We start from the raw sequence: 28,000 nt of genomic DNA, 5'->3' as shown, positions 1-28,000 counted from the left end.
TTTTTTGCTCATGAAAATGTAGTTCTGCTAAATCTAACCAGTGAAAACTGTATTTTACTTCCCTTTCATCAGAAAAACACTACTGACTTTCCAAAGCTGTCAATCATTTGGCTCCAATATAAACCATTTTTATTTTACGATTCGTAGCTCTACTCGTATAAGCGTGTACGGATGGCTCTGTGTTATCTGACCTGTGCAGTGGTCACTGGACATCCATCATAGCTTATCATTAAAGTAAACAGCAGCAATACACAGACGTGCAGCCGAAGATCAGCCGAGCTTCAGAGCGATCCGAGGCCTTCGCTTGACTCTCCATTATTGGGAAACACCAGACCTGACCTGTGTGTGACTGACTCAACTCTTCAGTCAAAAGACACAGAAACACACACACACAGCTTTCAAACAAACAGCTCTAGGACTCCTTGTGCTATAGGATAACCAAAACTAAATCGTGTTTGTTTTTAACATTACTCGTTTTCAGCAAAGACTACTTTATAAAAACCTCTTTACATTTTAAAAGACATATGCCACTTCATATATTTTATTTGATTTATAATTTTGTTAAACTTATCCTCAGGAGCTACATGAACTAATTGGATACTTCTACTTTAATATAATATTAATTATTGTTTAGAATGAATTTTAAAAGTTTTTTTTACCTCAAGTTTAGCAGCACTTACAATTTATTTTGTCCTCTCTATATTCTGTTAAATGTTTTTTTTCTTCTTTTTATTTCCTTTTTTTTTTGGCTGTTGAAAGTATTTTCTGATTCTTGGAGTGATTAAAAAGTTTTCAATCAAAAATACCCTCACTAAAACCTTGGAACTCTTTTAATTTAAGAATTTTAATTTAAGAATTAACAATGTTTTTGCACAAAAAGTTTATAACAATAAACATATATGTTTAAATAGATTTTACAAGAAAATATTTTCCAGCACGCATTTTCTTACCAAAGCAATGCTATGTCGTATGCAAATACAAAACAGAAGAGCAATTATTTTATTTATATAAAATATATATTTTTTAATTATGGAGAGCCTGGGTGATTAAAAATATGCATTTTAGCATTATATCAGAGCAATTCTGAATGGCATTATTAAGCCAGGCTGCAAAACATCTCAAAATCCTTACATTAATTTCCCAATAAAACATTTAATTTCTATTTTATTACATTGTTTGCTTATTGTTTTTATTTCTCTTTTCTTGCAACACATGCATAATAAACATTTATGTACATCATTGTATTTATGTACAGTAAATGGCTGTTATAAATAAGTCTTTACATAAAATAAAATAAAATAAAATTTAATAAAATAAAATAAAATAAAATAAAATAAAATTAAATTAAATTAAATTAAATTAAATTAAATTAAATTAAATTAAATTAAATTAAATTAAATTAAATTAAATTAAATTAAATTAAATTAAATTAAATGTATGCATTTAGCAGACGTTTTTATCCAAAGCGACTTACAATGCATTCAGGCTATCATGTGTTCCCGGGGAATCGAACCCACAACCTTGCGCTTTATATTGCAATGCTCTACCAATTAAGCTATGAAAATACAGATGAAAATGCATACAATTATTTTCTTTGCAACGATGTGGCAAACTACTACTGTATGTTTATTGTTGCACAGTCTATTCATGCAACTATTTGTCTGAAGCTGCAGGCAGAAAACAGTAATACTGTGCAGTACGCAGTAAACACAATGCTAGTATTTCATTCTCTCTGAAACAGAAAGACATTGTGTCAGTGTGAGTATCAGGATGTTTACCGTGTTATCTGACTGAAGGACACATCTGACCTCAGAGGCTCTAAAGCTTACGAAAAACTGCAGATCCGAACTGAATATCCTTCTGAATAATCAGCACTATATCAAAGATTTATTCTAATCATTTATCACCATCTCTCTTTGTTTTTGGGGGGTCTCTAACTTCCACCCGACCTCTTTAAGACGTCACATATCAGAGCAAATGGTCGGACCATAGCAGAAGAACAGCACCCTAAACCAAAGACACCAGACTATCGCCCAGTTTTCACCTCTTCCATCTTCTGTCATGAGATCTGCCGCACTTCAGGAAACAAACATAGTTTACCATCTTTAGTGTCTTCTTCCTATTGCTTCAGAACCACACACTACAGACAAAATAGAAAGAAAACATCCAAAATAGATGTTTAAGTTTTTGATGTATTGTCCTTTATCTATTTGCGTCTGTGGATTTCAATTCTTCCAATCTTTAAAAAGTTTTTTCTCCACTTCAGAGGCACTTAAATGCACAAAAACTTAGAGTTTTATTCCTATCTGTATTCTGAAGGTTTTTACTGAGGAGTTTCTTCATATATTTTTCACCTGATTTTATTTTTGCACTTTATCTAATAGTTTCTGTAGATCTTATTAATATCGTATATCTTTTAAGGTCTTTTTTTGGGGGGATGTTGACAGTATTTTATGCTTTATGGAGGGATAAATAAAAATCTAAAATCCCTTCTGTAAAAACCTTTGCCTTTAATATCTCAGCAAGATTAAACCTGGTTTTATCCAGGGTTCAGATTTATCTTCTGGAAATGTATGCAAATTGGCAGATATTTAATTAATTAAAGCATCCTCTCCATATTTAAACAGCATTTCAGAAAACTCTTAATACATGTAATAATGTTTAATAATCAGTAAACTGGCTAAGTATGATTATATAGTTAATACTATAGCAGTATCTCTTCGTCAGTGCGTCTCGATGAGAAGGATCACGTTTCCTGCAGGTGTTTGTATTTGGTGTCCCTCGTGTTCTTGAGATTATCTGTGATTCTAGTCAAAGCTGTGCCTTGCTGACGCTCACATATGACTTTATTGAAACCGTCTCAAGGAGACGAGCAGAACCTTTGTATCGCACGCACAGATGCACATCAAGATTTCCAAAAACTGTCATTTTGTTACGACTCAAACTGTGCTGAGGTCTCTGTTTAAAATCCTCATCAAATTCTTGCAAAATCGAATCGTCTGAGCTGCTTTGCATTTATTGATTTATTTATCAATGATGCAAATACATTTGTTTCTTCGTCGGATTTTGAGAAATAAAGCATTGCATCAGTGTCTCGTCAATGGATGCTCTGTAGTGAATGGGTGCCGTCAGAATGAGAGTCTGATAAAAACATCACAATAATCCACAGTCCATCAGTGAACATCTGGAGAAGACAAAACCTGAAACAAATCCAGCTTTAAGATTATTCTGACTTTAAACTGCAACAATGTTTCCTCCTGTTCCGAATCAGGAGAGAAATCTGCACAGATCAAACACTAAGCACTAAACAAATGCAAGAGTGGATTTTGATGTGAAAGACAACAAGAGATGGATTGTAAAATTATAAGTAAAAAATGTCTTAATCCTGGATTTGTTTCATCTTTTGTCTTCTCCAGATGTTCACTGATGGACTGTGGATTATTGTGATGTTTTTATCAGCTGTTTGGACTCTCATTCTGACGGCACCCATTCACTTGCAGTGAGCAAGTGACGCAATGCCACATTTCTCCAAATCTGTTCCCATGCAGAAACAAACTCATCTGCAGTAGATTCTCAGAAAATCGACCTCCAAGTCTCATTATCTTTAAAGAAAAACTTCGGCGTAATAAACATTTCCTCCGGTGACAAAAATCTTGGATCTGGAGTCAATCTTTCAGGACGTTTCAGGATGACAGAACGTGTTTGTTTAGCATAAGAGAACTGTAGATCAGGAAGAAGGTTAGACAAGGAAATGGAAACAGAAAGAGTGATTCTGAAAAGCGATGCAACAGAGGGACCCTAGCGAGGGTGCACACTGGTTTTGGGGCTTTCAGTGGTTCAGCACGATGCTTCCCAGAACCCCTGGGGTGCCGCCAACACAAACCCCGGGATGCCTGTCTGACCGGGGGAGGGACACAGCGGCGCCACGCCGATTTCCAAGACAACTTATCTCTCCTTCAGTGATAATGCTGTCAAAATACCAGCCAGGATACAGCCGAGAGGAACTAGCTAAACCTCTCTGAGGGACGATACGTTTGTCATGTTCTCATTCATTCATTCCCATGTTTGAAATGTCTTGCTATCTCTCTATCTATCTTTTTTTAGGTAATTTTCCAAAATGTAAAAAAAAAAAAAAAAGTGCACATTTGAAAATAAAGCAAACTTTAAAATAAAATAAGGTATTATTAATGGACAGTAAAAATACCATATTACATTATAGATTGCAAAACGAATTTATTGTTAACTTTACACACACTGGTCACACACAAAACAAACCAATGTGCCTTTCGAGGTCAAAACTGAGCTGAACTGAAGTGAAACACTATGAACACTGAGACAGGACACACTCAATCCATGCATTAACACACAGCAGCATCTACAGGAACTGAGGAGCAGTGCATCTTCACACTCACTGCTCACAGGTTCAAGAAGCACAGTAGCCTATGAGGAAAATATTAACAACCATAACATGTAAAAAGTTTTGACATGGAGTTCCCACCATACTATTTTCAGAGCGACAACTGTTGTGTAGCTATCTGTTTCTTGAGTTATCAGATCTCTTGTCAAAGATTATATCTGCTTTAAATACTGCAGAAATAAATATAATAGTAAAATACTAATGGTTTTTTTTTTTACATCTGTTTTTGTGCATGTTTTTGACGTTTACTTTTATATACAGTTTTGACCAGCACGCGTCACGAGCGCGTGCCGTTTTGAATCGGTGAATCATTTTGAGTCGGATCTCCGAAAAGATTCGTTTTTCCCATCACTGCTTCACTGATTCACCCAGCAAACCACTGAACCAATGTCTATTGTTTTTACCTGATGTATTGTATTCATCTGTAGAGATTTTAATGTGTAACGTTAACGTGTTAGAGTAGTGATTCGAAGCTTCGAAATGTTCGTTTCGTATAACTTTTTTTTTCTTTTCTTTTTTTTTTCTTAAGAAATGTAAAAACACTAGTTTTTATTTCAGGAAATGAACATCTAGATGAAGTTAACTTATCTGTCTAACACAACGCGACCAAAACAAGTGTGACTTGTCCAGTGAGTGTGTTTTTCAAATCGCTTTTCCGTTTGTGTTTTTTGTCCCACCGGAGGTTCCGTCTCAGCTGAAGGGCATGACAGTCACATGATACAATGTAGCGTTTCGATTCTACACAACATTTATCAATTAATCGACTCTAATGCTCGCGACCGCGGATTGTAAGTGCTATTTATTTGTTTCTTGTTCGAATTCTGTCTATTATCATCACTGTGATTTAGAAACCGTCTTGTTTTTAAAACGCAAAGGCCGTAAACATGTTCGAGAAACACCAACATTTCTTCCTCGTTTTGTCATTTGTTAGCATTTAAATGTTCCTTGAGCCGGATTTCCTCTTATTTTCATATTAGATTATTCCTGGATTATCATTTTTGTCTATATTTAGAAGTAAAGATGCGTTTAAGAACTAATCTGGTTTCATTGTATTTTTAAATATCTCAAATATTTTAATTGTAATCGGAATTACCGATGGTTTATGAATAATATTATTATATTTTTTAGTTTTTTTAAGCATTTACAGTTGTTTACATGCACCTTACAAATTCAATCGGTGTAAACTGATCTAATATAGTTATTATTATATATCTCATGTAGCTTCTAAAGAGCCGAGTAAATGAAAAGTAAGATTTATAAGCAAAATATGTAATTGCTATTATTTGGAAAAGCTTATTTAATGCAGTGCTGGATAAAAACAAATGCATTTTTTTTAATGGAGTGATTAGCATTTTCCTGTTTCTGCAATGCATGTGTAAACTTGATCTGTACTTCATGATTTGTTGCTATAATAGAGAAGTTCTGTCATGTGAAAATGCATCATTTATTTAGTAACTGATTACACATGTGATCTAGATTATGTAATCATATTCCAAAAATTAAGTACTAGTAAATTAGATTAAATTACATTTCGAAATTCTCAGAATCAGACTGCAGTACTTTTATTTTGGATAAAATTATCACATATTATTAACCCTCGGCAGCTCCTTTACAAAACCCCAGTTTCGGAAACTTTGACAAAATGTAAGGTTTAATGTAATCCATTTATTTTATAAAAAATACAGTAAAACACTAATATCTAATATCATCATATTAGAATGATTTCTGAAGATCATGTGACACTGAAGATTGGAGGAATGATGCTGTAAATACAGCGGAGCATCACAGAAATAAATTACATATTAACAGAGATTCACATAGAAAGTAGTTATTTTAAATGGTAATAATATTTAAAAAATTTTATTGTATATTTGATCAAATAAATTCAGCCTTGGTGAGCAGGAGAGACCTCTTTCAAAAACATTTTAAAACAAATTTAATTATCCCAAAGTTTTAACCAATTCTCTATCTATCGATCTATCATCAGAAATGATACAAAAATGCAGCTTTGATCACAGAAATAAATTATATTTTACTGTATATTTACATGGAAAACAGTTATTGTAAATGATAATAATATTTCACAATTTTATTTAATGCACTTCATGTAGTTAGTAATAAAGAATAGAATATATTTTCCTAATCTTTGTATCTTTAAATCAATACTAATCTAAAAGTAGTCTGATTGTATGTGTGTGTAATGTGATGGATTATGTCACTAGCATCAGTTCTTGTATGTGTAATGTGGAAGCAGTAACAGATAGCACTCTCTGATTGTGACGGTCAGTGTGTGTTGTGTTCATCAGTTGTGTGTCACTGATTGGGCTGAAGGACTGAAGCTTCATCATGCCTGTGAATGCCGCTGTGATTCGAGGAGTGCAGAAGCTGGTGCTGTACGAGACCAGAGCCGTAAGTCACATTTCAGTCATTGCTTTGAGTATGATTTTGAATTAAAAAAGCTCTGGTGTTTTAAATGCTTTGGTGTTTATCAGATCAGCAGCTGTGTATGAATATATATATATATATAAGGAGGTTTCTGACTGTGTCAAGCTGTCACACAGATGCTGATGTCTTTGTGTGCTGCTAGATGGCAGTGTTTAGTTGTCATTAAACTGAGATCTGCAGCCATCACATCTTCAGTCTGTACTGTTTTAATAAAAATTAAGAATTTAGATTTTTGCATAAAGAAAATCAAGTCAGGTTTAGGACCATATATGCAAAACTTAAGCCTTAAGTGTCAAATTTTCAAAATTGAGGTTTATGCATCATCTGAAAGCTGAATAAATCATCTCTCCATTGATGTGTGGTTCAATATTTGTCTGAGATGCAACTATTTGAAAATCTGGAATCTGAGGATGCAAAAAAAATCTAAATATTGAGAAAATCAACTTTTAAGTTGTTCAAATGAAGTTCTTAGCAATGCATATTATTAATCAAACATTCATTTTTTATATAGTTATGGTAGGAAATTTACTAAATCTATTCATGGAACATGATCTTTACTTAATATCCTATGACTTAATGATTTTTGCCATAAAAGAAAAATTGATCATTTTGACCCATACGATGAATGTATTTTTGTCTATTGCTTCCAATACACCCAAGAGACTCCAGACTGGTTTTGTGCTCCAGGGACACATGTGTGTCTATTAGGACATTATTTTCATGGCGATTAAATCAAATTTTGCCAATAAGTTCTCATTATTGTAGTATGCAGAATGCTATTTAAATAACATTTCACAAAAGAAAATCTTGACACATTCTAAAAATGAATAACTTTTGTAAGTGAAAGTGTTCTTAATCGTCCAAATCAGGTATTTCTAATCAGAATAGAAGATCAGACAATACAACTACAAATTACTTGATTTATTTACATTAGAGTTTATATGAATGTATAAATTAGAAAAATATTTTTTATTGTTTTGTAAGAAGTTTTCTCTGCTCGCTAAGGCTACGTTTATTTGATCAAAAATACAGTAGTGTTGTGAAATATTATGATTTAAAAGAACAAATCAGTACTTTATTCTGATTTCTGAAGATCATGTGACACTGCAGACTGGAGGAATGATGCTGAAAATAAAACTTTGATCACATGATTAAATTAAATTTTACTGTACATTCACATAGAAAACTGTTATTTTAAATTGTAATAATATTTCATAATTTAAAAAAAAAAAATTCTACCTCCGCAACATTAAAACAAAGTTTTGTCAGTTTTATTTATTTATTTTTATAATTATTTTTTATTATTTATAATTAATACATTTTTTATTTGTTTTTGTTATTTTACAAATTGTAATGTTTAATAGTCAAATAATGTAAATATGGCTCCGGTTCCTTCTTCAGGTTTTTTTTCACCAGTTTTCTGGTCCATCAGGTGAAAATGATGCAGCACACTGTCCTCAGCAACATGCATGGTATTCTGCTCAATACTGTGTAATAAAACATTGATTCAAGTGCAGTGCGCATCATTTACTGTGTGCAGACAGACAGTGCAGTCCAATGTGAGTCCATTGTGTCCCTTTAATTTCATGCTGTATCTTACGCTCTTTTAAAGCACAGAACAGGACAGATCAGATCATTTATGAGCGCAGCTGTCATTCATGACCAAACACAGACTATAATAACAGAGATTATTAGCACTGACTGTCTCTATCTTCCGTTTGTCGACTTCACTGGGGGTCTTTAGTGTATCCTACCTGGAAATCTGTCCAAATAAAGAGCAAAATGCCTCAAACCCTGCTGTTTTTCTTCATATTCACTCAACGGCTCTTCTGGATGTTTGATATCCTGCTTTATATTTCGCTCCAATATCAAAATATGGAAGTAAAGTTGTTTTCTTGCATAAAGAGTCTATTTTAAAAGTCTATTTTAAGTACTTTTTCATGACAATTAAAACACATAAATTCGCATTACTGTAAGGTGCAGTATTTGATTTTAAATATGATTTGCTAATTTGCTAAAGATATCGCAATAACAAGAATTGATTGAAATGACTTCTGTAAGTGTGCTTAACTGATGATTTTTAATGGCTTCATTCATTTTCCTTATGCAAATATGAATATATGTATAATTATTATAATAAAATGTAATATAATTTTTTTTTTTTTTTTTTTATGTGACACGTTTTTTTCCTGAGTTTCACTCATTCGGTCATTTAAAAATATGTTTGTTGCTTATGAGAAATGGTTAATTGATTGTAATTGTTAGTTTGTGATGGTTTGCTCAGAGGTATTTTCTGGTGGGCAGTAATAACGCTCAGACGAAACACCGCGTCCTGAAGATCGACCGCACTGAACCGCGAGATCTGGTCATTATTGATGATAAGGTAAGATGCTCATTATCTTCACAAAGAAGACAACATCAAAATATGTTTCAACCCATTTTACTTGGTGGTATATTTGTTTGTAGCCTTGTTAAACCAAACATTATTTTATTTTTGTTATTTTTATTATAAATGGCATTTTTATGTTTCTTTGTTGCTTTAATTTGTTTTTGTTTTTAGTTTTAGTCATTTTTGCTTTGTCTTTCACTAGTTTTACTTTGTTAGTGTGTAGCTTTAATTTTATATTTGTTTTAGTAATTTTTTTATGTGCTTTATGTTATTATTATTATTACGTTTGTTATATTTATAAGCATATTTATTTTAGATTTAGTTTAATGTTAATGATTAGTTATAAACTCTAAATTGCATAATATTGTGCACTTTTGTCATTTATTTATTTTTTATTTTTAGACATCTTGTTATGTGTTTTTTGTCTTTTTAGGTTTAGTTTCTATAGCTTAAAAAATTATATTTATTTTAGTGTTAGTAATTATGTGCTTTTGCCATTTATATTAGTTTTTCTTATTTAAATTTTTCAATTTAGCTTTATTTTATCTTCATTTGAGTTTTAGTACTTATGTGCTTTTTTTAATTTTGTTTTTGATATTTCAATTTAGGTTCAATTTATTTTATATTTTTAGGTTATTTTATTTCAGTTAGTTGCAAATTAAACTTTTTTTTATTTTTTATTTTATTTTATTTTATTTTATTTTATTTTATTTTATTTTATTTTATTTTATTTTATTTTATTTTATTTTATTTTATTTTATTGAATGGAATGGAATGGAATGGACAATAAAATGGCATTTGATGAATTTCATCCCTGAATTGATCCATTGCAATTCATTGTTTGTGAAGGTTTGCTCCGTGTAAATGTGTGTGTGTTTCACTGTGACGGTGTGTGTTTCTGGCAGCATGTTTACAGTCAGCAGGAGGTGCGAGAGCTTCTGGGACGTCTGGATCTCGGCAATCGTACTAAGATCGGGCAGAAGGGATCCTCCGGTCTTTCCAGAGCCGTTTCTGCCCACGGCATTGTGGGTAAGAGCCTTTTCCCTAGTTTCATTTTCTCTGTTTATTCATCTTCCTCTTTGCCTCCGTCTTGTCAATTAGCTTTGCACTAATGCAATAAGCCGACATTGTATCGCTGCGGTTTTTAGCACAGACACGTGTGTCGTCTGAAGGTCAGACAAACGCTTCAGAAGATGCCCACGCTGTTTACCCGAGACGCTCGGCTCCCCGTTGCAATAGAAACCGCACACGTGCACGAGAGCGCCGCCCAGACGCGTGTCTCAGAGATGCTCGAGATATACACCACACTTTTCCAACAACCTCCTTTCCACCGATTCTGTCCTGAGGGTCAGCTGAGTTCGGCTGCTTGTTTCAGCTCCGGAGCCTCAGTGAGCGACTCGTTGAAGTCCACTAACACACAGAACGAACGCATGACAGTCAGGTGCATTAGTAAAGTGAGAAAACACAAACTCTTCAGCAGAAAAAATGAGTTTAAACACTGTCTGTGCATCTGCAGTGTTTTTACTGGTCCAGGAGTACTTTAGTATTATTTATATAATGTTTTTTTATATTAAATTTGCTTCTGTTTTTATTTTAAATTTTATCTTTTGTTTGTTTTAATACTTTTTTATGTGCTTTTGTCATTTTAAAAAAAAAGTTTCTATTTAGGATCAATGGATTATTCAGTTTTGGTTTTAGAAATTTTAAGAAATGTTAGATCTTTTGTCGTGTTTAATACGTTTTTTAAATATTTGTAATGTAATAAATTACTTTTATTTTAGTTTTGTCATGTTACTTGCTTTTGTCATTTTTATTAGATTTCGTTTTTTATCTGTATCTTTTTAGCTTTAATATTTTGGTTTTGGAAAAATGTTTTGTTATTTTATTCGTTTGTCATTTTGTGTTTTTGTCATTTTTATTCAGTTTTTTTATATTTCTATTTAGCTTTATTTTACTTTTGTCTATTATTGTCTATATTGTCTTTATATTAGCTCTTGTCATTTTTATTAGATTACCTACATATTTATATTTGGCTATATATACATATATGTGTGTGTAAATACATTTTATTTGAGTCATTTTATGTGCTTTTTAAATTTTTTTTTAATTATCTTTTTCGCTTTAATTTCTTTATATTTCAGGTTTAGTTTTAGTAATTTGTTATTCTTTTGTCATTTTTATTTGTTTTATTTTATAATTTTTTTTATGTTTGAGTATATTGTGTTTTTAGTAGTTTTTTATATTTCTATTTAGCTTTATTTTAGCTTTGTCATGTTATGCACTCATGTCTTTTTTATATATGTAGCAATAATTTCAGTTTATTTCAGTTTAAGTTTTATTATAGTTTTAGTATGTGTTGTACTTATTTAATTTCATTAGTTTTTATATGGTTTTAGTTTTAAATAGTTTGTCTTTTTTGATTTTTAATAGTTTTTATATATCTATATAGCTTTCATTTATATTTATTCAGTTTTAGTAATTTTGTGTACTTTTGTCATTTTTTAAATATTTATATTTTGCTTTAATTTCTATTTATTTCCATTTTAAATATTTATATTTTGCTTTAATTTCTATTTATTACATTTTAAATATTTATATTTTGCTTTAATTTCTATTTATTTCCATGTTAAATATTTATATTTTGCTTTAATTTCTATTTATTACATTTTAAATATTTATATTTTGCTTTAATTTCTATTTATTTCCATTTTAAATATTTATATTTTGCTTTAATTTCTATTTTTTTCCATTTTAAATATTTATATTTTGCTTTAATTTCTATTTATTTCCATTTTAGCATTTTGCTTTGTGCTTTAGTCATTTTTGTTAATTTTTGTTTGTTTTAAATAGTTTTAGTAATTATATGCTTTTGTCAGTTTTATTTTTTATTTTTATATCTCTATTTAACCTTATTTATTTAAGTTTTAGTAATTTTAGTAATTCAATTTATTACGTTTTAAAAGCAACTTTTATGTTTTTCATCTAATATGTATGTTTTGCATTCATTCATTTATTTCCAGATGCTTTTATCCAGAGTGACTCTAAATGCATTCGATCTCTTCCTGGGAAGCAAACCCATGACTTTGGCATTGAATGTGCAACACATTACTGTTTATGTAATGTGTATTTAGTTTCAGCTGTATTGCAATTAATAAAATCGATTTAAAGAGTTTTAAGTAACAATAACAGCACTCTTACTGACCTAGTTCTGCTGACTCATATCTGGTCAAATCTCACTTTTAGTTGTGTTAGTCATTGAAATAGTGTCTTATACAACCTCTCTATGCTTTAAATCACCTTCTGCTGAGGGAGAAGGCATCGTGGAAGTAATAAGTTCAAAATTGGTGCACAAACAAGTCGATCCGAACATTAATGTTTGTGTGGCACGCGTTTACGACACACCTGATAGATTCATGACAAACACGGCATGTTATTGTTGATTATACCTTCACTTCTCATCATTAGAGTGATGTATTCGCCTCTGAATGCACATTAAACACAAAAGAAATGGAAATATTGTTGTTTAATGCCCAGTTAAAGCAGTAAAAATTTACATTTGCTGAACATATCCTCATTCTCAGAGCATTTGAGAATAAGATGAGTTTGTTTCTTCATCCGATTTGGAGAAATTGCATCACTTGTGCAATGCAAGTGAATGGGTGCCGTCAGAATGAGAGTCCAAACAGCTGATAAAAGCATCACAATAATCCTCAGTCCATCAGTGAACATCTGGAGAAGACAAAAGCTGAAACAAATCCAACATTAAGATGTTTTTAACTCAAATGCATAATTAAATCCATAATAACACTTCCTCCAGTGAAAGAGTGTTCTGGTTTATATTATTCATATATTTTCTGTTTTTATTTTTATGTTAGTTGTAGTAGTTTTGTTGTTTTACATCAACCCAAATTAAAAATGTATGTAATTGTATTGCATAAAAAAATCCATCCATTTATAATCATGCGGTTTTAACGTAAATTAAAAAACGTAAAATGATGCATGATGCATATTTGTCAGTCATACATAAATTAAAGTTTATTATTATTTATACGTATCAGTTTAAAGCTATATCATTAACTAACTAAAGTATTATATGTTAACTAATGAGAAGTTACTGTAAAGTGTAAAAACCCAACATGATTTTTCTCTGCTCTCTCGTGTCTTTCAGGTTTCGTGCGGTTTCTGGAGGGTTATTATATCGTGTTGATCACTAAACGCCGCAGGATGGCGGATATCGGCGGCCACTCGATTTATAAGATTGAAGACACCAATATGATCTACATTCCCAATGACTCTGTGAGAGTCACACACCCTGATGAGGCCCGGTGAGATAATCATAGGTTGTTATTGTGTGACCATTTCATAAATTTTTTATGTTTGAGTATATTGTGTTTTTAGTAGTTTTTTTATATTTCTATTTAGCTTTATTTTAGCTTTGTCATGTTATGCACTTGTCTTTTAAATAAATAATGGGTCATTAGATGCTATTTGCTGATGGTAATCTCACATACAGTATGTTTTGAGCGTGCATGCTGCAGTAGTGTTAGTATGCTAGTGTGCTGTTTCTAGACTGTTTGTCTGTTTCTTCTGGTTTTTCTCACACCGTGTCTGTCCTGCTGCGGTCGCTCACCCTGATCTCAGGAAGCAATTCACACTTGTGTTTGTGCGTGCAAGTGAGAGAGTGTGCGTGCGAGTGAGTGAGTGTGTGTGCACTTGCGCATGCGAGTGAGTGTGCGAGTGAGAGTGCGCGTGCGATTGCAAGTGTGCATGCGAGTGTGCGAGTCAGAGTGTGCGTGCGAGTGTACATGCGAGTGTGAGTGAGTGTGCGAGTCAGAGTGTGTGTGCGAGTGTGCATGCGAGTGTGCGAGTCAGAGTGTGCGTGCGAGTGTACATGCGAGTGAGTGCGCGAGTGAGAGTGTGTGAGTGAGAGTGCGCATGCGAGTGAGTGTGCGAGTCAGAGTGTGCATGCGAGTGTGCATGCGAGTGTGCGAGTCAGAGTGTGCGTGCGAGTGTGCGTGCGAGTGAGTGTGTGAGTGAGTGAGAGTGCGTGAGTGAGAGTGCACATGCGAGTGAGTGTGCGAGTCAGAGTGTGCGTGCGAGTGTGCGTGCGAGTGTACATGCGAGTGAGTGCGCGAGTGAGAGTGTGTGAGTGAGAGTGCGCATGCGAGTGAGTGTGCGAGTCAGAGTGTGCGTGCGAGTGTACATGCGAGTGAGTGTGTGAGTGAGTGTGCGTGCGAGTGAGTGTGCGAGTGAGAGTGCGAATACGAGTGAGTGTGCGTGCGAGTGTGCGTGCGAGTGTGCGTGCGAGTGTGCGTGCGAGTGAGTGTGTGAGTGAGTGTGTGAGAGTGAGAGTGCGCATGCGAGTGAGTGTGCGAGTCAGAGTGTGCGTGCGAGTGTACATGCGAGTGAGTGTGTGAGTGAGTGTGCGTGCGAGTGAGTGTGCGAGTGAGAGTGCGAATACGAGTGAGTGTGCGAGTCAGAGTGCGCATGCGAGTGAGTGTGCGAGTCAGAGTGTGCGTGCGAGTGTACATGCGAGTGAGTGCGCGAGTGAGAGTGTGTGAGTGAGTGTGCGAGTCAGAGTGTGCGTGCGAGTGTGCATGCGAGTGTGCATGCGAGTGTGCGAGTCAGAGTGTGCGTGCGAGTGTACATGCGAGTGAGTGTGTGAGTGAGAGTGTGTGAGTGAGAGTGCGCATGCGAGTGAGTGTGCGAGTCAGAGTGTGCGTGCGAGTGTGCGAGTCAGAGTGTGCGTGCGAGTGTGCGTGCGAGTGAGTGTGTGAGTGAGAGTGCGTGAGTGAGAGTGCGCATGCGAGTGAGTGTGCGAGTCAGAGTGTGCATGCGAGTGTGCGAGTCAGAGTGTGCGTGCGAGTGTACATGCGAGTGAGAGAGTGAGAGTGCGCATGCGAGTCAGAGTGTGCGTGCGAGTGTACATGCGAGTGAGTGTGTGAGTGAGTGTGCGTGCGAGTGAGAGTGAGTGTGCTAATCAGAGTGTGCGTGCGATTGAGAGTGCGCGAGTGAGAGTGCGAATACGAGTGAGTGTGCGAGTGAGAGTGAGTGTGCGAATGAATGTGCGTGCAAGTGAGTGTGCGCATGCGAGTGTGTGATTGAGTTTGTGTGTGTGTGAGTGTGCAAGTGAGATTGCACGTGCGCATGCGTGAGAGTGCACGTGCGAGTGAGTGTGCATGCGAGTGAGTGTGCAAGTGAGTGCGTGAGTAAGAGTGCGAGTGAGAGTGCGCGTGCGAGTGGGTGTTTGTGTGTGTGCGATTGTGTGTGCGAGTGTGTGTGTGTGTGTGTGTGTGAGTGTGCGAGTGTGTGTTAGTATGAGTGTGTGAGTGTGTGTAAGAGAGTGTGTCTGAGTGTGAGTTTGTGTGTGTGCGTGTGTTTGTATGAGTGAGTGAGTGAATTAATGAGTGTGTATGAGTGTACGTGAGTGAGTTGGTGTGTGAGTGTGTGTGTGTGTGAGATTGTGTGTGTTTGAGTGTGCGAGTAAGTGTGTGTGTGTGACGACAGTGAAGTCTGTTTTTTGTCTCTTGTGATGTATGTTAGAGATGTAAAATAACACACTGTGCTTTCAGAAGTACAGCCTGTGACTGTTCATGTAACACGAGACATTGTTTGCGTCTTTGTGTCCAATTTAGGTCGAGCGCTTCAATAACATTGCTTTTCCTTCAGCTCTACTGATATTGTTACACCTGAGCTGTTTCATGATAGCGACATTCTAATAAAACAAAAGCAGCCAGCAAAAATACATTATTATCTTGGTAGTTCACTAGTGCTCAAAAGTCTGTAATAATAAAGAGTCTCTTCTGCTCCCCAGTGCTGGATTTATTTGATCTGAAATGCATTAAAAATTATGAAAAATTATTACAATTTAAAATAAGTGATTTATATGTTAATATGTTTTAAAATATAATTTATTTCTGTGATGCTCTGCTGTATTTTCAGCATCATTCCTCCAGTCTTCAGTGTCACATGATCTTCAGAAATCATGAAAATATGATGATTTACTGCTCAAGAAACATTTCTGATTATTATCAATGTTGAACACAGTTATGCTGCACAATATTTATGTAGGAACCGTTTTATATTTTATTTTTTAGGACTTTCTGATGAACATAAAGTTCAAAAGAACAGCATTTATTTGAAATAGAAATCTTTTATAACATTATAAAGTTTTTACGGTCACTTTTTATCCATTGAATGCATCCTTAATGAACAAAAGTATTAGTGTCTTTCAATCAATGTTAGTGTAACATGAAAATGAAACTGTGTTCAACATTGATAATAATCAGAAATGTTTCTTGAGCAGTAAATCATCATATTTTCATGATTTCTGAAGATCATGTGACACTGAAGACTGGAGGAATGATGCTGAAAATACAACTTTGATCACAGAAATAAATTATAGTTTAATATATATTCACATAGAAAACAGATATTTAAATGTATAATATTATTTCATAATTTTTACTGTATATTTAATCAAATAAATGCAGCCTTGATGAACAGAAGAGACACTTTCAATACCATTTAAAAATCTCAGTCACAGACTTTGATTATAACATGAAGAGCTATGAGCTGTTTTCTTACAAGCCGAGCGTGTTTTTCCACAGATATGTGAGAATATTCCAGAACGTGGATCTGTCCAGTAACTTCTACTTCAGGTGAGTGTTGATCTATTCGTCTCAAAGCCCTTTAGAAAGAAAGAAAGCGTCTCGTTCTCATAATGCTGTGACCTCTGATCACTTCCCAGATCATTGTAATAATGCTGATATGATTTCATGAGATCATCTGGCTTTATTTGTCCTTTTCTCACCTTGTTTCTTTTCACCGATCTCTCCGTAATGTATTCTTCATGAAACAGTCGCTTGGTTTTAGAAAAGAAGCTGTCAACCAGTCAAATAATAATTCATATAATCAGACAGCAGTCCTAAAACCTGTCTGAACACTTCTAAATGTCTGAATGTTGTAGAAGATCACTAAGTATATAAAAGCAAGTGTAATTTATTCATAAGGAAGATCACAAACACATTTTACAGGCAAACATTTGACAGAATAATCTTGAGAATTGATGCAAATGTACCTTCTTTTTTATTTGGTTTCTTCATCTTAAAGAAAATATATAATAATAAAAAAAAAGAGTATATTTGTGAGATCTTTAATGAAATCATTTAATGAGAACTTCTTCATTAATCCATCTCTGAAAGTAATAAAAAATAAATGCATTTTTATTATGTTTGTATCATTGATATTGCTATTATAGTTTTAATTTCTATTTATTTTCTCTTTTTAACTTACATTTTATTTAGTTGTTTTTGCCTTTTTTTTATTATTTTTTAAATGTCTACATAGTTTTTTTTTATTAGTTTTATAGTATGTATATATAATATATTATTTTATTTTTATGTTCAAAATAAAGTCATTCATTAGTTATTTTAATACTAAAAATAAATAAAAGTTAAACGAATCGAAAATGAGAAATGCTGCCTTAGTAAATTAATAAAGTTTATATTTAACTCCGTCGAGGAACACACATTTATTTATTTGTATTTATTTATTTTTTATGGTTTTACTCAGCTACATATATATGTAGATGAAGAATAAATATATATGTAAAATATATATATATATAAACATACATTTATACAGCATAAATGTATAATGTTCACAGCATTTTTTTGCAAAATAAATAAATTGCTATAAAATGGATTGCCTTTTTAATCTACATCATTTTTATTAATAATAATAATATATATATATGTGTGGTTCTTTATATGATTTATTAATGAGCTCATTACATATATATATCACTGATCAAAGCCCCTCATTAATCTCATTTCTCTCATAATCTTCTGTTGTCAAAACTTTTAACCTGCAAAAGAGCAACGCAAGCAAAAGTTTGTTAGTTTTGTGATTTCAGCAGGTTCAAGTCTGCTGCTGAACATATGAAAACAAGAAAAGAGTGCTGTTAATTAAACACACATCAGGTTTATTTTATATCTGGATCTGTCTGTGAATGAGATGACGTCTTGTGATCTGAACTCAGAGTTCATTCGGTGCGCTTCATCTCTAAGCAGCGCACTGTTACCTAGCAACAGTGAAGCTGCTCAGAACACCTGAGCAGTGGTGATCGATCTGACCCTGTGACCCTGTGACCCCGTGACCTTTAGTTACAGCTACGACCTGAGCCACTCGCTGCAGTACAACATGACGCTGCTGCAGACGCCGTGTGACGCCGGAGAGAGCGAGGAGCTCAACACCAGCGGCAGACAGGACAGCTTTGACATCTTCGAGGAGGAGGGACTCCCCACTCAAGGTATGATTCCTTTTTTTATTTAGGATTTTATTTTGATTTTATTTTATTAAATGTATTTTATTTTGTTATTGATTAAATGTATTTTATTTTTTAATTAATTAAATTTTTTTATACATTTTATTTTAAATTAAGTAAATGTATTTGATTTTTAAATGTATTAAATGTAATTTGTTTTAATTAATTACATTTGTTTTATTTTATAAGTAATTACATTTATTTTATTTTTTAGTTAAATTTATTTTCTTTTTTAATTAATAATGTATTTTATTTTTAAATTAATAAAATGTATTTTATTTTTAAATGTATTAAATGTATTTCCTTTTTTTATTTATTAAATGTATTATTATATTTAATTAAATGTATTTTGTTTTTAAATTAAATGTATTTTGTTTTTAAATTAAATGTATTTTGTTTTTTAATTTATAAAATGTATTTTATTTTTAAGTTAATTAAATGTATTTTATTTTTAAATGTATTAAATGTAATTTATTTTTTTATTTATTAAATGTATTATTATTTTATATTTATATTTGATATATTTTCCCAATCAGAATGAGCTTTATTTGACAAGTGTGTAAACACAAGGATTTTTTGGTGTTTTTTAGGAGCTTTTAGTAGATACATGCACATATAAATGACATGAAAACAGAAATAACAATTAAATAAGACTAAAGAAAAAATAATGTGGTAAAAATGTATATTTATTGCATTCTTGGTCTTTCACTATGTCATGTTTTCATTATTTTCTTTCTTAATCTCTTTTTTTAATTAATTTGTATCATTTTCTTTATATTCGATATGTATAGTATAGCACTGTATTTTAAATGCGTTTTGTTTTTTTATTTCATGCTTTGTTAAACCAATTTTTTTAAACCATTTTATTTTCTTATTTTTTTATATTCTATTTTATTTTATATATTTATATAGCAGTCTTGGTTTTTATTTATTGTTTTATATTATATATTTAAATATATTTTACTATTGTATTTATATTTTATATTGCCCTTGGGATTTATTTTATATTTTATATTGTTATCTATTTATATTTTAAATATTTAATTAGCGTTTTATTAATTTTTTCTTATTTTATATATTCATATTTTATAGCACGCTTTTAATCATTTATTTTACATAATTTTATATTATTATGTTATCACTGTTCATTATTAATTTATTTAAATTATCAAGGTCTCAGCTCTGCCATTCCTGGACCTTTTTTTTTTTTTTTAAGAACTGTCTTGATTCCAGTGATTTTATTTAGTGTGTGTATTATTAATTGGGGTGTTTGTGTTTCAGTGGTCTATGGTTTGATTAATGAACCCTACGCTAAATATGTGTGGAACGTGCGTCTGCTGGAGAAGGTCAAGGACATCGTCCATCCTGATTGGCTGCTCTACATCATTCACGGATTCTGCGGCCAATCCAGTATCCTCTTCTGTTACAAAGATAACGTTTGGTTCTTGTGTCCGCTGTGTCAGATTCATCTCTGTGTGTGTGTGTGTGTGTGTGTGTGTGTGATACAACAATAGAAACAGCATCCATAAACTGAATCTAACAGCAATATTCACACACAGTGTAGTCAGCGTTGTTGATTTATCCTGGGACTGATCTAGTTTTACAGTTGCTCTCCACATACAATATGATGCAAAATTAAAGCTAAAACCTACTTTTTTTTTACAAATAATATTTTTATATACCCTTATTCAAAATGCATTTAAAACTGATTTAAAAAAAAAAATATATTAATTTAGTTTTAGACCCTTCTGCAAAATATTATTATAAAAAAATATTTTAAATGTATTAAACTTTTCATTATTTTTCTTTATTTCTTCCAATAAATTACTTATTTTATTATTTTTGTTTTAATTTCTAACCTACTGAAAAATACAGTTAAACCTGACAATCTTATTATTTTTCATCAGTTTAATTTTAATTTTACATTTTATTTTGTGTCTGTTTTAAATTAGCCTTCTGCAGAATGCTAAAAAAAATCTAGTTACTTTTATATTCATTTATTTATTTTTGCACTAAATACTTTAAACACTATTTTAAATTAAAAAAAATATATATATATATTTAGAAAATATTTAAAATAAATAGATACATAAATATATTACTTTTTACAATTCTTAATACATTTTTAAAACCTTTTTATTTTATTTATCCTGCAAAATGCAGGTAAAACCCACTTCTGATAGTACCAGGTGTTTTCTAGCAGGGTTGAAGGGTTTATCACCTGGATCCAGCTACAAACCCGTCACCATGTTGTAAGAGAAAGCAGCTTGATGTGAGCTGTTTTTCCCAGCAGAAGGTTCAGGAGCGTAACAAAACGAGCAGAAGAAACCCACGCAGAGAGAGAAATGATCCGGAGAGAGTCTGATGCTGTTGATTGTTTGTGGTTTCTCCCTGAGGAGTCTGAAGGAGAAGTGAACGAGTTCACCGCATTAAAACAGAGCGATGGAGACGCTGACGCTGACTTCTGGAGGACTTAAAAACCTAAATATGAATAACTGAGAAACACACAAAACACTTTGGGGCCAGGAAGAATTTTATTTAAAAATAACCTTGAAGGAAGTTCTTTATTTAATACAGAAAGCCATCAGAGTCTTTAAAAACATACAAAATGCTGAGTATTTTGTATGTTTAATATTAAAGAAACCTACTTTTTCTTAAATTTATTAGCTTTATATATATATATATATATATATTTTTTTTTTTATTATTCTATATATATATATATATATATAAATATCATTAAAAAAACTAATATATAAATATATTGAGAAATAATTATATATATAATTATAAAGTAAATAAGAAAAACTTAATTTTATTAGCTTAATCTTTTTATTATATATATATATATATTATGTAAAACCTTTTTTTATATTGATTGTTTTTGTCTTGTCTGTCAAGTAGAGAATAATTTAATTTCTAATTCATTTTATTTAATTTTTAAATAGTTTTCTTTTTATAGCCTTCTGCAAAATACAGTTAAAACCTACTTATTTTATATCTCATAGTTTATTTGTATTTGTATTATTATCTTGCACATCTCTGGTGATCTGGTCAGGTGTTCTCTGTGTTCAGGACGAGCTCCTCTTCAGTTGTTCTGTGGTTGTTCTTTAACGCGGCGCTCAGAGTTGTTGATCTACGGTCGGCCGGTGCACGTCACACTGATCGCCCGCCGCTCCAGCCGCTTCGCCGGGACACGCTTCCTCAAGAGAGGAGCCAACTGTGAGGTGTGTGTCCAACACCTGTGTTTATCTCTGTGTGTTTATCTCTGTGTGTTCAGCTGGGATACGATAAGCCTCACTGAACTCTCTCTGGTGCTTTTTGATGGTGAAAATACTTAAAACTGCTGACCCACACATTTCAGCTGCTAGTTTAATTTAACAGTTAAACTACAGTCAAGTCCGTTATGTTATAAATAATTATAATGTGATATTATACCCTGCAAAATATAATTAAAATCTATTTTATTTTATTGTAGTTTTAGGGACCCCGAAAAAAAAAAAATATATATATGTATATATATACATATATATATATATATTTTTTTTTTTAATTTAAGCAAGTCCTAAATTTAGTACAGAAAGTATGCAAAAGCCATCAATCTTTAAAAACATACTAAATTTGGAGAATCAAAACATACTTTTTAAATTAAATTTTAATAAATTTTTTATTTAAATTTTTTTCATTATTTTTTATTTTGTTATATATATACATAAATAATCTTTGATTTTAAGCACTGAAATCATACCCCATGTCTGAACGTGTACTTCATTTTATTTTATTTTATTTAAGTTTTGGGGACAGATTTACTTTAATTTTTTTATTTATTTTTATTTTAAGTAAGTTCTTCATTTAGTACAGAAAGTATGCAAACACAGCCATCAGAGTCTTTAAAAATATACAAAATGTGGAGAATCAAAACCTACTTTTTAAATTTAATTTTAATAATTAATTTAATTTTTTTAATAATTGTTTAGTTGTTTTATGTAAATTTTATTTTTTATTTATCTTTAATTTTCAGCACTGAAATCATACCCCATGTCTGAATATGTGTATTTTATTTTATTTTATTTCTATTTTATTTCTATTTTATTTTATTTTATTTTATTTTTATTTCATTTTAGTAAATTTATATATATATATATATATATATATATATATATATATATATATATATATATATATTTTTTTTTTTTTTTTTTTTTAATTTGTAATAGTTTTTTTTTTTTTTTGCAAAATAGTTAAACCCTACATTAATGAAATGAAATGTAATTTTATTTTCAGAGCTAAAACATCCCCACATCTGTGTACTTCTCGATCGTATAGCATGCAAACACTAGTGTGTCAGATCAGCTGTGCTGGTGTTTTTAGGGCGATGTGGCGAACGAGGTGGAGACGGAGCAGATCATCCACGATGCCTCGGTCATGTCGCTGACGGCGGGAAGTTTCTCCTCCTGTGTTCAGGTCCGAGGTTCGGTTCCTCTGTACTGGTCCCAGGACATCTCCACCATGATGCCCAAACCACCCATACGCTGTAAGAGCCACTTCCTGTCCATTACCTCACCACTACTTCCTGTTTATTCCCTCCTTCAAGGCAGGGATGGATGCTATCTAGAAGAGAGAGACTATATTTAAATGCATTTATCTGCTAGAGGTTTGTGTGGAAATGATTTCGGAGCTGAAAGCCTACGGATGTTAATAGGTTGTTTAACTGTACGATGTTGGATCTGATCATTCAGGAAGTGTGTCCTGTATAAAAACATGCAGTCAGACCCTGAAATGCCAGATTTTGCATACGGACGTTTACATGATCCTGGTTTATATAGATGAACTGTCCCTGACCCCAAAGTCAGACAAAACAAAGTCTGCGCCCGTTTCACGCTGATGCACATTCATGTGTGGGTGTGTGTGTGTGTGTGTGTGTGTGTTAGTCGAGTGTGGTCTAATTTTACACTTGCTTTACCCACGCAAAGCTGCAAAATACTGCTAAAACATATGTTTTTAATTGATTAATTTTAGTACATTTAATTATTTGATTTTATTACTTTTATTTATTTTTGTATTTTCCCCTTCTGAAAAATACAAATAGAATTATAATAAAATTTGGTTATATATATATATATATATATATATATATATATTCTTTTTTCTTTTTTTTTCTTCTGTAAAATAATTCAGTTATGATTGTTTTATTTTAGTTATTTATTTTGTATTTTTTGGGAGTGATAAAGGTTTATAGTTTTTCTCCACATACCAAGCTGCAAAATACTGCTTTATTTTTAATTCATTTCATTTTTTATTAATTTATTTTCATTTTAGCCTTCTGCAAAATAAGTTAAACTTTATTAGTTTTATTTAATAATTTTTTTGTACTCTTCTGCAAAATAGTTAAAATCTGTACTTATTTTATTTATTTATTATTCTTTATTTTGTACCCTTTTACAACATTTTAATTATTTTTTTTTATTTAGCAGAGCGTTCAGATGGCATCACATCGACACATTCAAATATGAAGTATCTCATAATGATGACTTAGTATTTTTATTTTAACTTATAATCAATTATCATGATTATTATTAATTATAATTAAATTATGTCATAATAATGACCTTTATCTAAAAATTACTAGGTATCTCATAATTTCAACTTATAATTATGACTTAATAATGACTTCTATATAATGATGACTTACTATCTCAAAATTTCAGCTTAATATCATAATTATGACTTTTTGTCTCAGAATGATGAATTAGTATCTCATTACATTCAATTATAATAATGACTTATCTCATAATTGTCAATGTAACTCAAAGTTATAATTGACTTTTTTATTTCATAAAAATGACCTTTATCTCATAATGATGACTATGTAATAATTAAAATTTATCATAAATATTACTTTTCATGTCATAATGACTTCTATCTCATAATTATGAGTTATTATTTAAATTCTGACTATTATAATTCAATATTATAATTTACTTTTTATGTCATAATAATGACCTTTATCTCATAATGATGACTAGGTGTGTCATAATTTCGACTTCCTATAATGATGACTAGGTATTTAAAGGTGCTGTAGGGAACTTTTGTAAAAAAATATTTTTTACATATTTGTTAAACCTGTCATTATGTCCTGACAGTAGAATATGAGACAGATAATCTGTGAAAAAATCAAGCTCCTCTGGCTCCTCCCAGTGTCCTATTGCCATTTGCAGAAACTCCATCGCTCCCGGTAAAAAACAACCAATCAGAGCTGCGGTCCGTAACTTTGTTTGTGTTCAAAATGTAGAAAAATGAACATAATAAGCGAGTACACCATGAATCCATTTTCCAAACCGTGTTTTTAGCTTGTCCTGAATCACTAGGGTGCACCTATAATAAGTGTTTATATTCGGACTATTTTAAATTGCTTCGGGGGTACCGCGGCGGAGTAACCCAGTACCTTTGTGATTCTTCATTGACATAAACAGAGAGAAGTATTTCGGGCTACGATGTTCTTCCACAAGACGCAAGCAGTTCTGTTTATTAACCGCTAGAGCATCAAAAGTTCCCTACCGCAGCTTTAAATTTTGACTTCATATTGCAATTATGACATTTTGTCATAATAATGACTTGTAGCATAATTGTGACTCAGTACCTCAATTCTGATGTATAATGAAATTGTACATTGTACACAATAATGATAACTAGGTATGTCATAATTTCAACTTATCATAAATATGACTTCATGTCATAATAATGACTTATCTCATAATTATGAATTAGTATCTCAAATCTGTTATTAATATTAAAATTATTTTTGTATCATAATAGTGACTTATCTCATGATTGACTTATAATTATGACCTTTCATGTCATAATAATGAATTTATCTCATAGTTATGACTTAGTAACTCAATTTCGATTTAATATAATTATGACTTATGTCATAATAATAATGACTTATCTTTATGATTTTGTGCCTCATACGTTTCTTTGTATCTGTAAGTAAATAAGCACAATTACTGGAAAAGGAACTTTTAAGACAATCTCATCTGACTTTTTGTCAAATAAAACTGATCCAATAGCTTAAATCTGGCCCAAAATATAATGTTGATCTTTTTTTCTTTTTTTTTAAGAAATCAGTTTCAGAAGAAACAGTTTTCTACTGTGAATTTTAACAACAACAAAAAATACACTCTGATATGACCCAAAGCTCTTAGTTTTGATAAATAAGATGTGATTTTCTTCATTTTCAGACTCATCATCCTCTGCACTTACTCATCTTTCTAATGCATTATGCAATTTGCCTGATGCAATGTCCTTCTGTCAAAGGAAGATGAGGGTTTACGAAGAATGTTTTCTGTAATTAGGTCAGTTCAATATAGGTTTAAAACAGCACTCGCACAAAGGGCTTCCAGGATAACAGATATTGATTTTCTGCTCAACAAAAACTAGAAACAAGGTGTTACGCAAGGCTCGAGTCTCGGCCATCTTTCATTTTCATTGATTGTTTGGGGTGCTGCAAGAAGATGAGACACTGTTTTTCTCTTTCATCGCTAGCATGCAGCACGCTGCTGTCCCCATGAGCTTTGTCTGACCTGCTGAAGGACTTTTCAGGACTCAAGCATTTGATTACGCCGACTTTGAATGCGCTTTGTGTGGTGTTAATGAACCCATGTAAAAGGGAGATATTTGTGTATGAGAAAGAACCTCATTCTCATAACCTACTGCCAGGAGTGTTTTGTACTCTAATCTGTTTATAGGTTTGCAACTGCACAGTTAGATTGTAGCCTGCTGCTCAGCACAGACTTATGACCCACATAGTGCACATTGATTTGTCTTTAATGGTTCATGTCAAATTCATATGAAAGCCCATTTCACATAAGAGAAAAATCTTCAAAATTGTGACGTAAAGAGTCAAATTTATGAGATACTAAGCCATAATTGACATATGTCAAATATGTAAGATGCTAAGTCATAATTATGATGTAAAAAGTCAAAAATTATGAGATGCTATGCCATAATTTTAACAAAGACAAAATTATGAGATACTTAGTCTTTACAACAGAAAGTCAACATTATGAGATACTACGCCATAATTTTAACAAAGACAAAATTATGAGATACTAAGCCATAATTTTAACAAAGACAAAATTATGAGATACTTAGTCTTTACAACAGAAAGTCAACATTATGAGATACTAAGCCATAATTCTAAAAAATAGACAAAATTATTAGATATGATGTAAAAAGACGAAACAATGAGATGCTAAGTCTTAATTGACATAAGTCAAAAATGTAACATGCTAAGTAATATTTATGACGTAAAAAGTCAAAATTATGAGATACTTAGTCATTACAACAGAAAGTCAATATTATGAGATACTAAGCCATAATTCTAACGAAAAGACAAAATGATTAGATATTACAATGTAAAAAAAACAAAACTATGAGATACTAAGTCTTAATTGACATTCAAAAATATATCATGCTAAGTCATAATTATGAGATACTTAGTTGCACAACTGAAAATCAACATTATGAGATGCTACGCCATAATTTTAACAAAAAGACAAAATTATGATAAGTCAAAATGAGGCAAAAATTATGCGTAAAAAGTAAACATTTTGAGAAACTACGTCAAATGTTTATTTGACTTGTATAATAATCATGACTATTCTCACAATTTCAACCTCTTATCAAAGGATCATGTAATGTTATGTAATTGTGATTTACTATGTTTTAACTGATATAAAAATCCAAGTATGACAGTCATTATTATTTAATAACAATTCAGATTAATTGTGGAAAAAAGGTTGTAATCGAGAAACTAAATCATTATGAGAAAAAAGACAATTATTAGATTACAAGTCATAATTCCATATCATAAAGTCAAAGTAATTAATTATAAGTTAATATTTTTTACTTTTTAATTAAAAGAACTGATTAAAATATTATCTCTGGCATCAGCTGGTCTTTAAAGGACATGTTTTCTAAGACCAGAAAAACATTAGCAATTTTTTTATCACACATACAACCGAGGAGTATTTTATAGAGTTGTCAAGTTGTAACAAATTTTAGTAAATGTTTGATTATGACCTATATCTGTCATGAAATGGCTTTTTAGAAGCTGAAATGGGAATAAACTCAAATGCAGAGAAACCTAACTGAAATAAACCTGAAACTGTATGTGAATGTGAACTAATTTGCTTTAAAACGACTCTGGTTTCATGTCATCCTGACCAAGGATCTAACGACTGTGAAGTGTGAATTATTTTGATAAAGACCTGGTCTTATTAAAATACTCTCTCTCTCTCTCAGTGGACCAGGCCGACCCTTACGCTCATGTCGCAGCTCTTCACTTCGATCAGATGCTGCAGAGGTTTGGATCGCCCATCATCATCCTCAACCTCGTCAAGGTGAGATTCAGTATTTC

At 31.8% G+C, this 28,000-nt stretch overlaps 2 protein-coding genes across 5 annotated transcripts in view; both read left to right on the top strand.

Annotated features, from left to right (window-relative positions):
• Positions 1 to 28,000, top strand: part of LOC113068554 (gephyrin-like) — a 1,122,288-nt gene that overhangs the window by 655,159 nt on the left and 439,129 nt on the right. The gene's annotated exons all lie outside the window — the stretch shown is intronic.
• Positions 5,081 to 28,000, top strand: part of fig4a (FIG4 phosphoinositide 5-phosphatase a) — a 55,018-nt gene continuing 32,098 nt past the window's right edge. For both annotated transcript variants that reach the window (XM_026241298.1, XM_026241297.1), the window contains exons 1-11: positions 5,081 to 5,205; positions 6,724 to 6,826; positions 9,147 to 9,245; positions 10,157 to 10,280; positions 13,420 to 13,576; positions 16,862 to 16,912; positions 18,419 to 18,564; positions 19,861 to 19,989; positions 21,706 to 21,806; positions 22,951 to 23,113; positions 27,886 to 27,983. In XM_026241298.1, the coding sequence (XP_026097083.1) occupies positions 6,764 to 6,826; positions 9,147 to 9,245; positions 10,157 to 10,280; positions 13,420 to 13,576; positions 16,862 to 16,912; positions 18,419 to 18,564; positions 19,861 to 19,989; positions 21,706 to 21,806; positions 22,951 to 23,113; positions 27,886 to 27,983 (1,131 nt within the window). In that variant the 5' untranslated portion in view covers positions 5,081 to 5,205; positions 6,724 to 6,763. The remainder of the gene's footprint in view (positions 5,206 to 6,723; positions 6,827 to 9,146; positions 9,246 to 10,156; positions 10,281 to 13,419; positions 13,577 to 16,861; positions 16,913 to 18,418; positions 18,565 to 19,860; positions 19,990 to 21,705; positions 21,807 to 22,950; positions 23,114 to 27,885; positions 27,984 to 28,000) is intronic.

Source organism: Carassius auratus, linkage group LG45M (assembly GCF_003368295.1).
Source record: "Carassius auratus strain Wakin linkage group LG45M, ASM336829v1, whole genome shotgun sequence".
Classification (NCBI taxonomy): Eukaryota; Metazoa; Chordata; class Actinopteri; order Cypriniformes; family Cyprinidae; genus Carassius; species Carassius auratus.
This window is presented reverse-complemented; position numbering and strand designations above follow the sequence as displayed.